At 33.5% G+C, this 12,832-nt stretch overlaps 1 protein-coding gene across 3 annotated transcripts in view; it reads right to left on the minus strand.

Annotated features, from left to right (window-relative positions):
* LOC129984558 (uncharacterized) overlaps nt 1–12,832 on the minus strand; it is a 233,463-nt gene that overhangs the window by 2,471 nt on the left and 218,160 nt on the right. For 2 of the 3 annotated variants that reach the window (XM_056094467.1, XM_056094469.1), the window contains exons 7-13: nt 12,234–12,434; nt 11,085–11,293; nt 7,460–7,572; nt 7,138–7,372; nt 5,817–6,085; nt 3,178–3,352; nt 930–953 (exon numbers count right to left, since the gene is read on the minus strand). In XM_056094467.1, the coding sequence (XP_055950442.1) occupies nt 930–953; nt 3,178–3,352; nt 5,817–6,085; nt 7,138–7,372; nt 7,460–7,572; nt 11,085–11,293; nt 12,234–12,434 (1,226 nt within the window). The remainder of the gene's footprint in view (nt 1–929; nt 954–3,177; nt 3,353–5,816; nt 6,086–7,137; nt 7,373–7,459; nt 7,573–11,084; nt 11,294–12,233; nt 12,435–12,832) is intronic. The other variant, XM_056094468.1, reaches the window with a different exon arrangement.

Here is a 12,832-nt window from a genome sequence, read left to right on the forward strand (position 1 = left end):
ACGCCGGTCCTCCCAATTTCTCTATATTTTTAAGAGAAACCTTACGACTGCTTATTCATTGTACTCTCTCAATGAGGTAAAATCGGGAGAGTTCTCCAGCCACTACCACTATACCGATTTTCCCAAATTTTTATTTCATTTGAAAATTCACGAATTTTTTAAGTACATTATCAATGATCGCCTGCTCCCATACCGAGAGATATATTAAAATTATAAATACCCCTTCCCCCTCCCCCAAAAAAATCCCTACTACAAGTATTAATTCGACGGCTAAGTCCACAAAATTGTGTACATGCACTTCGTCCGTGCTGATTGTGATGGTATTGTCCGGTTTACTGGACATGCGTATTTGAACATTTATAAAAATACCGCTTAATGAGCATCAGCGCTTTTAATATTTAGGGGGTTACACAGGAATACACTCGTGAGAAGTCATGTGACCACAATGCAGTATCCAACAAATTATTAACTATTTCGAAAACAAACTTTATAAAAAAAACAATTATATTATTATTAAAACTTCATTGACATCTTTGATTTGGTTTGATTCTTTTAAATTAACACCCTTTTTGAAATCAACATTAAGGTTATGATGGGACGGGTCTCGTTATTTTGCACTTTGGTCAAATGACGAGAACAACAACGGGGCTTTTGGTACCTTTAGTAAGAATTATAATTAGGACAAAAAAGCTACGGTAACAATATAGTCTCTAAAAATTTCTATTAGGATAAACTTTTTGAAGCGCTTGAGCATCGGGAGAATATATTTTCTATATAATAACTACATTTAATCTATTACAATAATATGTCTTTACCATTTTTATTCTAATATATAGATAAAAATTTAAGAACATGTTTAAGAAAATATAAGCACGATTCGTTCTTTTTTTTTAAAGAAATATTCACTAATGGTAATAAAAAGAATATACCTGAGAGCTTTTCCACGTAGAAAACTAGAAAAGAACGTTGACGATTAGAATGTTATTCTGATTACATCTTCATGAATCACTAATACATCATACACTTTCGCATGCTGAAGTGTGTGATCATGCAAAAGAGCCATGCAAAAGCATGCAGGTGAAATCTAATCAAGAACTTTTTGATTTCACAAACTATGTTTCATGCAAAATCTTTGTAGATGCTTTTTAAGTAGTTGTAATAAGGTGAAAATAATTCTCTTGGATTACCATATCATAAGTAAACATGTTACTCAAATATTTACAAGTTAACAAATTCTAATAAAATATAAGTCTTCTCGTGCATGATTAATTATACACATTTATTAATTGGAAATTCATATGAGTGATTCTCTGTTTTATAAATATTATCAAACCTTTACTTAATAAACTATATTGAATAAAGGGATTAATCACCTAATATAAATGAAAAATTATAGGAAATATTTCTTCAACATTAGTCAAATTAAAAAGTGTTTATTTCAATAATTATAAAAATTAGATCAGTTCAGAGGATGTCACAGATATGACAAATATTAATGAGTATGATATTTATCAATTATTTAATTATTATCTTATTCAATGATGATACATCATACTTCAAGTATCAAATAATGCAAAATACATGAGAAATTAAATTGCATTAACCCTTTAAAGGGCCATTTTTTTCTAGTCATATTATGTTAAAATATTTTTAGGCTTGAAATTAGAATAAGAAAAGGGATTCATTTAGCTTATTAGATAAATTTAATTAATTAATTTGGTTAATAAATAATTAAGTAACAAATCAAGACACATCATTTTGTCTGAGATAAAGAACTGGAGCATCTAAATTTCTGACTTACTAATAAAATTTGTCAGAACTTATGCCAACTTACATAATTTCATACAAAGATTGATAAATTTGGTGGGAAGCATACTTTCCACGGCCCTAGAAAGGGTTAAATTTTAGGTGTATATTTGACACAAATCACACGAGTTTAAAATTCCATTTCCATTATTCTACTAACACAAACTCAGACAAAACCTGCGAAATGTTAACGATAATCCGCTAACGGAATAGCACCAACATTTAAGCTTGACAAAGATTGGGGCTCGGTTAATGGAATAGCATTCTCCTTTCATATTAATTTCAATATTCATTATAATTACTATTATACAATTTTCATTGCGGTCTGTGAATCCAAATGAATTTAAAATCATTTGGAATTTAATAGGAATTTAAAATCTAATGACTAGAGATTTGTAACACTTTTTATAGTCAAAAAAATCTGTGGTATTTTTTTTTTTTTTTTTTCACAATGAAACCTGAATCAAATCGTGCATTATATATTTGAAATCCAGGGTGATTATAAAAAAACTATACCGATATACGAGACCGTAATTATCATAGCTTTCACCAGAACGGAATAAAATTTTGGTTCAAGTTATTTTGAGGTTTGTGCTCAAGAATCGTATGAAAAACAAAAACTAAACTCTAAGAGTTACGGATACATTGACAAAATTTCAAAATATTCAAATGGCAACACCAACTATTTTTTATTGTAAGGTGTTCTCCATATCTAAAAATAATAAACAACGTTGGAACGGTACCTGTAACATGAAAATCACCAGCGCTAGATAGATTTAGAAGAAAAGAGAAAACAACTGTGGTGGCGTGAAATTCAACGGATTCTTTTCAGCATGGTACGTGCTTTGGTTCTAACCAACATCTGCTGCATACAAAGTGCCATCATGACTGAAGAAGGTCAAGCAGAAAATTTGTGAAACACAATAAAATGTCTTGCTTTGTTTCTCCTCTGCTGTTACTGGTTGTTTTCTCTTTCTTTCTAGTCGGTCTACAGCTGGTGATTTTCGTTCAGGTACCTATCCAATGCCGTTTATTGTTTTTTTTTTCTATGTGTAACACATTCCAATAAAAAAAAGTTGGTGTTGCCATTTGAAAATTTTGCCTCTGCAACTGTAATTGTTAGAATTTAATGGCTGTTTTTAATATGATACTTGAGTGCATAACTCAAAATACCTTGAACCCCAAATTTTTCCCGTCCCTGTGAACGGTATGATGGTTATATTCTCATATATCGGGATAGTTTCTATTTCTAATCATTCGGTATCTTTACGTAATAGAAATTGTAATAAAAAAACACACTTTCTTTATTCGTAATGGAAGCCATAAAGAGCAAATGCTAAAGATACTCCAACGATGCTAAAGGATACTCACTCTCCAGCTAGATCTCCTACGGTCGTAGCGGTCAAGGGTCCGCCTTGCATAGGAAGGCATAATACTGCTACTGCTGCGACCTTGGGAAACCAGAGATATAGAACTGCTACCGCTCGCCAACCTCTTCTCGGATTTGGATTTCTTCGAAACCATGCTCTCGGACTCCAGGGACAACCTGCCGTCACAGATAAAGACATTAGCTCATAAAAGAAAAATCAAAGACTTTTTAATATTGTTTAGCATTTAAAAAGTTCATATCAAAATATGGAATGGCTTTTGGTATGGGAAGGGTAGTTGTTTTTACTTTCTCGTATACATAATATAAAGTATAAAAATCGTCAAAAATATCGAATTCGAAATTTTGACGAATCTCCACACTTTAGACATCCCTGTATTCAAAAAACGCATTTTTAGAAAATGTTCGCCTGTCCGACTGTGACAGATAACTCAAAAATGCTTTTAGCCAGACGGTTGAAATTTGGTACACGGTCTTTACACCAAATTTGCAATCTTCTATCAAATTTTAAGTAAAACCTGTTCAGAGGAAGTCGGTCTGTCCGGCTGTTCGAATATAAGTTAACACGATAGCTACGAAACAAAGATAAGATTCGGAACTTAAATTTAATATCCATAGTATAAATCCCTGTCAAAGTTTGGGACAAAACCAACAACAGGTTTACAATCTGTCGATCTATACCTGCAGAAACATGTTATTGCGATCATTCAAAAATGCAATGACCTGGACATCAGATTAGATATGGGATTTTGTGACTTTAATTACATTTTTGTGTCAAATTTTTGTTTCAATCAGCTGAGATAAAACATGTCTAAAGCACAATTCGATTTACTGATACTATTAACTGCATGCCAAGGCGTAATCGCCAAATATCTCGCCAAGGATGACACGATAGATTCAGCGAAAAATGCTGAATTCCCGCCAAAAGTTAATATTTCGTAACTATTGTACGCCGATGCCATTCAAAGCGTTCTCCGGGATAACATGTTTTTTATTAAAGAGTATGCGAGAAAGTTTTGAAGAGACCATTTCCGCTGGTTTAAATCGATTTTTTGTGGAAAAGCTAGAAATTGAATCTAAAATTTCATTACTGCATCAGTTATTCTTACTTATTAGTTTATTCTTATTAGATTCAGCATGAGCAATCATTTATTCTGTAGTGAATAGCTTATAAGTCAGTTAACAGCTACACTACCCGAAAAATTGCTTTTGTATCGTGGTCATGTTACTGGGCTGCGAACCACCAAGTCCCAGGTTCTATCCTCGACCATACCAATCCGTCACAATTTGAAATCATAATTTCCAAAAAAGAGTCTCATTTTGAAATCACACGAAGACTATTTTGAAAAGGAACTCATAACTTAAACCGTGGTCAGATGACGGTACCTAAGCCAGATCCTACTTTCCAAAATTCCGCACTCAATAACGGTAGGGAGTTTGATCTTCGACAGATGTAGCGAGCACTAGACTCGTATATATGGTGAAGTTTCCGTGGTGTAGTCTTGAATCGGAGATCCAGGTTCAAGTGTGCTTGAGTTATCTTTGTCACAGACAGACGGACATTTTCAAAAAATGTGCTTTTCTAATTGAGGGAGGTCTAAAATGTTGTGATTCGTCAAAATCTTGAGTTTGAATTTTTTGATTACAACACTTTCTCTGTATCACGTATACGAGAAAATAATAATAAAAAAAAATAGATCAAATTATGTAAGAGCTATATTTTGTGTTATTTGATTCAATTAATAAACTACTGAAAACATAAAGATGAGTACATTTCTAGGCAATCACCCGATCGCAATAATCATATTACTAAAATACTTTTGATACATTGACATTTTATTGAAAACGTTCCTTTCTCCTTCAGCCAATAAATATCGCCATCTAAAGTAAATCAACAATAATTACAAGAAGACGTCATACTTTGAGAGATAATTTTTTCTCCATGTGGTGTCCCTGAAATGATCTAAAATATTAATGATCAACGATCTTCAGGTTATTTAAAGCGTTTTTCAGATTTGAGATATTTGCATATCTCAAACATTTTTAAAATAGGTATTCTGCCATAATTAGATGGACATTTTGAACAATAAATGTTTTATATGATGTATGATAACAATTTAGTTCATGTTTATATTTATGTTAGTATACGGCTGATGGTTTAAAATAGATAAATTCAAAGCTTCAAAACTCAGCAGTTCTCTTTGCGGGAAATATATTTTTTTATTTAAAATGTTAGTGCATCAAAATATTTTGAAATATGACAAATATTAAACTTCACAAATTGAAACCGGGAAACTGTATACAAATTTAATTATTATAATTTCTTTAGCAGTTCATTTAGTGAATTAAAGCAAACAACATAAAGGATTTCTTAACGAGAACTTTTTTTATTCGAAATATATGACTATCTATAAGATTTAGAAATCATTTGTCAGTCAGCAATTAGGGTGTCACCCTGCATAGCGTATATTTTTTTATACGAAATGCGGCAACATGAAATTTTTCCATCATACAGGCTTGAATTTCAGTTTCAATTAGAACAGTTACAATAAAAAAAAGGATCGAAACAGTGAATTTAAATTCTGTTATCAATAAAATATTGAGTGGATTCAGATGTATTTACCTCGCAGGTTGAATGAGGTTGTTCCACTCCGTGGTGAGGTGCCTCCTGACGATGTTCTTGGAAGTGGGTATTCCTAGGGCAGTGGCAATGGTGTCGGCTGTGAACGTCGGTTCCAGAACGGCGAGCGCCCCGTGCACCCCGGTCCCCTTCAGGTTCTCGGCATATTCCACCAGTTCTATGCTTGCAACCCACTTGATTAACCTCTGATTGGTCCAAACCAGAGGATCGATGTCCATGGTTTCACTGTTCGTTCTCCTCTGGTTCAGAATCTGCAGACGAAGCAGAGTTCATTAACCCTTATGTTCATTTTGTATAGTATACCATACATACAACTAGAAAAATATATACTACCACTATAAAATATAAATATATATAAAATATAAAAAAATATAAAATAAATATATATATATAAAATATAAAATAAGCTACCTATATACATTTTTTTTGCTTTTCTTCAAAAAAGCAATCTTGCCCCGATAAGGGTTAAAGGAAAAAAAAAAAAAACCCATGGGAATTACAAAATGGGATCTTATTTATTCGGAATTATAATTAGGAAACAAAATTGTTCCTTGATTACAAAATTACTGAGTTTAGCTTAGTTAAATTATTCTAACGTCCCGTTTTTAAATTTACACTAGGGCCATTTTGGAACAGACTTTGTTATACTGAGCCGCAATCAGATGACGAGGACGACACCTGCTCTGGCGTCCCCCCCAAACTTCCGCACCCCACCAGCAGGATGGATTTAGCCCCGATTGATTTAACGTGCATTAGATACATTTATACGACGGTTCTTCGGTGGAATCGAGTTTCGAACCTGGAGTCAACCGATTCCAGCAAGCCACAGCGGTCCAACAAAATTACTGATAAACGTCATTTAGTTCATTAGAATACAAAATTCCCTAAAATGCATTTGGCCAGTGGGCAGTATCCTTATAATAAGACTAACTTTTGCCACTTAACTGGTTTATTTTGGTTTCATAGATGTTTTTTCAATCATTTTTATGTAAATATTTAAAAAATATAACTATTTTCGAACGTTTCTCAAAAAAGTCATCCCGTATGTAGTCACATATCTTAATAATAAACAGAAAAAAAGATAAGTGAAATTTATTTCATAAATAATATGGGATTCTGAATCATGTAAAAATAAAATCTGCACCATTAACTGATGAATTTACTTGCATCTATATGATTATATGTAGATATAAAATATTTTAAGTTTAGAAGAAAACCGAAGTTCAAAATGACACAGCAAGACCGACAATCACATAAAAAGAAAATCATATCGAATCTATTCGAATATCCGGCCACCCCTTACCTGCCTATCGAAGTTGAGCATCCTGAGTAGCTGGATCGCATGCATAATACTCAGTTGGTGGAACTTCCTGGTGATGCCGAAGTGCTTCTCCAGGTCCTTCTTGGTGAGGGTGTCGAGGACGCGCCCGTCCACCAGGTGCTCCGAGAAGCTCGGGAGGTAGCAGGTGAGCGCGATGCTCGGGAGCCACTCCTCGACCACCCACGAGTGGGTCATCAGGCAGATCTTGGGGTAACGACTGAAAGAAAACGATTTTTAGCCCAGGAATGTTTTTCTAAAATTCCGCCCTTAGAAATAAGAAGTAAAAAAAAAAAAGTATGTTTACCATAAGGAAGGTTGCCTGTGCTCTTCAATAGCCAGCCTGAGTTTCCTCCTGTGCATGATATTGGTGATACCCAAACCTTCTTCTAATTCAGCATCGGATAATTCCAACAGCAACTGCGGATGAGTAAAAAGAATAGATTATATGGGTCGGATTGGAGTAAATTTTTAGTATATTGAGAATCTGAGCACTCGATTTATTTTAAAGCTCAATTATCTCACATTATTTTTATTAGCCTGATTTGGTTTGGTTTGGTTTAGTTATATTAACGTCTCGTTTAAAGCAACACTAGGGCGATTTTGAGACGGACCTCGTACTTTTGAACCGCGGTCAGATGACGAGGACGGCACCTGAGCTGGCACCCCCTTCTCCACATCACACCAGCGTTATTAGCCTGAAGTCTGATAAAAAATTACTTTGTAGCATACGAACTATACAAGTGCATCAATATCCAGTATATAAACTCAAAGACGACTTGCATGTCTAAATATAATTTGGACGGTGAAATTTCAGAGTTAATTTAAAAAGAAAGCCAAATTTGCAAAATGAATTTTCATTGAATTCCAACTGATATAAAATTTATATATTTTTAAATGTTTAAAGAAATTATTTAGAATACACATTTATGATTATTTAAAAAAAATGGACAAGTGGAGCTAACAGTTTTTTTGTTTCTGAGATTTTAAAATCAAGAAGAAAAAATACCCGCTATTTTTTTATTAAATTTTGAAGCATAGGATTTCTTAAAACTACAAATTAGATTCTAGATCTTTTATAATGATATGAACACTTGAAAAAAGTAAATATATTAATATTAATAGCGATAATAATATATTATATTAATTGCGATTGTAGGATTGTAACGATTTGTAGTTTATGGAATTAACAGTTACATAGAGATTAAATGCCCAGACGATACAGAGGTAAGTCCTGAAGCGAAGTATTATTGTGTAAATTTCTTACATTTTAAAACTATATATACATTCTGCGGATAACATTAGTAAACCTTGTGAAACCATTTAAGAACTCAAGAGGATTTTTCTAACTATTTACTGGATGATTAAAACTATTAGATTTTACATTATGATTAAATGAATACAATTTTTCAAACGAGAATTACCATTTAATAAATTTTGGATTCATTTCCAAAACTGTATCCAAGTACGCACAATTTGCCGTACAAAATTGAATCAACCGGAATCTGTTGTTCAATATGCTACTTATTACGAGCAATCAAATGATTCAGAAAAATGAAATACGTTGTAAGAAATTTTTTTTTCATGATATTTGGCAAAAATAACTGTACCTTCAAAATAAGTAATTAGGAATAGGTTCTCCAGCGCAAAACTACGTTAAATTTACAATTACCAATTGAACGAATAATAAATGGGAAAATATCTTTTAGTACACATGAAATCATTTAATCGAATTTATCAAGGGATTAAATAAAAGTAATCAAATTTTTCATTTAATAGTAATAAATTATTATTAAATTAATAATTTGAATTATGAATTAAATAGTAATCAATTCAAATAACAAAAGATGAAAGAAAGAAAAAAATCTTAAAAAGAAATCAAATTACTTTTAGTATATTCATCTGTAGTCATATAAATTTCAAATTTTTTTTATATAATCCCTTATAACACTGATAAGTGTATCAATTTTGTCTCAAAAAAGACGCGAACGTTATAATTAAAAAATATATATATATTAGCTTCACAACAAAACTATTTGAGCTATGGATGAAACAAAGCATAAAGCTTTTAAAGTCCATTTTCGTTCATAGATGGCGCTGCATGAAACAAAAACTGATTTATTGAGAATGGGCGCCTCCGGTGAAGAAAGCTTTATCTGCCGCGAGGTTTATCGTGACAAAATCCAACATTGAAATGCTATGAAATTAGAGAATAGGGGAGCATCACCATCTTGTTCAAGCATTCGTGAATGATATCCAAAAGTTTATGGCAAAGGGAAATGGTCATCCTAGCATTAATGATGAGTATGCGGAACGTGCACGTGAAACATTTTCTCGAAGCTCTTCCGCATCATTTAGACGAGATAAGTCAGGAGCTGACTAATGCAAAATATCCATTATAAACATACAGCATGCTTCATCAACTTTTAAGGCTATATAATGGCGGATTCAGATACATTGAAGATCTAGGCAGTGCACGTTATGAGAGCGCTTGTTTAATAATTTAAACAATTTAGTTTTGTATTTTCAACACATCTTTAACTTGATTAACATGTTAATGATTTACTTTAATGATTTTTTATTTTAGGAACTTTCTAAAAATATAAATGCTTTTAAAAAATTTATTATGAATTATGATTACGTAGTAAAGATCTAATTTCGGCAGATGCTCTGTGTTTATCTTATGACTTTAAACGAACAATTCTAGTATGTATATAAATTTATTTCTTTCGTATATCTCGGAACGGCTGTAATGTTTTGGATCATATTTTATATTTAGATAAGATTTTGCTTCTTAAGTTTATCTATATAGGTGACTTACTTGAAAAAACGTCATTTTACACCCCCCCCATTTTTTAATAACTAAATATTGACATGTGACTATACATGACATACATAAGCGTATCAGAGATGGAGTAACGGTTAGTGCTTAGAATTCCCATACAGTATTTTCAGGTTCGATACTGCGTTATCAATTCAATTAGATTTCGCTTATATATTTAAACAAGCCATAAGATAGAATTTTATTTAAGATTTTACAAAAAAATAAATAGATAAATAAATAAAATAAAACCCTTTACGAACGAAGTTTGCTCTTCCAGGTACTATAATGACTAAGAGGACGTTATGAAAGATCTTGTCAAGTATAGTCAACCATCTAACTCTCCGACCCGCCCGAAGACACACGGATTTAAACCATAAAACTGAATGACCGGACCGCCGCAACAGCAACATTGGCGGGAACTGTGGTTGAGTCCTAAGGGCCGCCACCGGCCACGGTACAACCCTCCCCGAAGGAAGTACGTCCCGTCATCGATGGGAGGAGCCAGATCCCCCACCTATTAGTGTACCCTCCAGGGAGGCGAGATCCAACCACCATGCCGGAAGCATCTCATCCTCATTTCGAGGTGCCCCCCCCCCCGGGGATATTGTCAAATATAATCGAATCAGGTTTCAAAGTGTTAATTTTATCCTATCTTTTAATTTAAAGGATTTATATATATTCTTACAAATTTATTTATTTGGCAAATAGGCTAATAACGTAATTTCCAATCGAACTTGCTCGCCCCTTACCCTACCTCCAATCACGCGTTCTCAGGCAGTTGCCGTGTCGGAAATCTGCCTTTGTATATGAATACCTGGTCCCAATATGTTGAAAGTCTTTGCATAAAATAAGAAAAATTTAAAAAAGATAAAAAAAAAAAAAACTTTGAGTTGTTCTATCCATAGCTACAAATAGTTCTGAGTAAACTTTAAAGGAAAGTTTGAAGTTGTACGGATCTTTTTGAGACACCCTGTAAGTAGAACGGTTAAAAACAAAGCCACACGATGCATACTCTCCAAGATACTATACAAGGATGTTCTGGAAAAAGATTAGAAGGAACACCCTGGAACATGTTATGGGGTCGATGAAAGTATATTACTTGTCTTACCTTCCCACTCTTGATGTTCTCTGCGCAAGCCGCTCCGTACTGTGGCATGTCCATCGTGATCTCGAGCCAGGCGAGAACAGTGGCAGCTCTCCAGTGTTGCATGGGGGTGCCGTGGGTCTCCTCCAACAGGCGAAGTTTCTGTACGTAGCTCTCCTCGCTCAAGGGGCTGGAGCAGACGCTCTCCTTGGGGGACCACGAAGAACGTTGATCTGCAGCGATATTAAGACATCAGTCAATGATCGATGGGGGATGTGATTGCGATCTTCGTTTGGTTATTACGAAATGTAATAAAAAGTATCATTAATAAATTACTTAATTTGATTTTGATTCATTTTGCTCAAATATTTTTACAACAATTATATTAAGTGCTGTTCTTATATTCGTTTCTGATGATTTTATAATTTCGATAACCTCCCCCCCCGTAGTAAATTGCAATTTATAGAATACGAGATATTATTATTTGCTTCGTAAAATGGAGGATTTTGATCAAACGAAATCAATAGCTACTGGATTAAAGAAAAGTCAAAATTTTTCTAATGATTTAAGTATTTTCGAAATTGATTCAAAAATCTAAAATAATCTTAAATTAATTCAGTTATAAGTATTTTGTTGGGTGATGATATGAAAATGGGAATGAGAAATACTAATGCTCAATACTTGGATTCTCAAAGATGAGCATATAAAGAAGGATCTCACTATGATTAATGAATCCTAAGCGACTGATCGTAATCCTCTTATCATTCTATGACAAGAGGATTCACTGTATTAATACAATGAACTGGGGAATAACAATCATTTGAATCCCACAGGGAAATTTCTATTTCACATTGGGAAATTCTATTTGTTACAGACACATATACAGATGCATTAGATTTTTTTTTTTTTTTTTTTTTGTATAGAACAATTTAGGCCTTGATGTATCTAAGATAATCCAGACGTTTGGATTCCGATGAGATCATGACACAAATATTATAATACGATGCTATTGTGTGGCATTTTTCGATGTAAATAAAATCAGATGAATCCAGAATTTCTGATTAAAAAAACAAACAAGAGTTAAACAACGTTTGGTTCTTTTTTCAGTAAGATTTCTAGAATACCCCTAGAGATTTAAAAGCACTGGAATAGAATTAACGCAAAGTCCCTTACTTTCGAAAAGCTCTGGATCCAAAGGCTTTCTTTTTTTGCTCCGGGAGAAAACCCTGGAGATGGATCCCCAGGTGCCTTTCTTTTCCTTGGATTTCTTCTTCACGCTGTTCATGTCCAGCCCCGCAGAGTTGAAGATATCCTCGGCGGATCGGGACAGAAGACTGGGTCTGTGGTCGGGGGAAAGACTCTGCATCATGGGACCTGGAAAAGTTTTGTATACTTTAGAGAATTACAAATAGATAAATTCGAAAACTCTTACATTTCTAGTCTGTCGCTAAAAACAAATCACATACATCTTTAAAATTCGAAGAATAAAACTGTGTTCTGCGAAGAATTGAAGAGTGAACTATGAGAAAGAAGGAGATTCAGACCACATTCATTGACATTCCAGTCCAATTAATAAATATCCTAAAATAAATCAATCTGAACATGTATCTTTCTTAGTACAAGTTAACAGATACGATTTTTTCGGTTCCAGTAGCAATGAATCTATACTTATAATAAAGCTCAATGTGTGTGTGTGTGTGTGTGTGTGTTGGCGCTCTACAGGCCAGACCGTTTGACATACAGCTACCAAATTTGGTACATGTATACCTTGG

Source organism: Argiope bruennichi, chromosome 9, assembly GCF_947563725.1.
Source record: "Argiope bruennichi chromosome 9, qqArgBrue1.1, whole genome shotgun sequence".
NCBI lineage: Eukaryota > Metazoa > Arthropoda > Arachnida > Araneae > Araneidae > Argiope > Argiope bruennichi.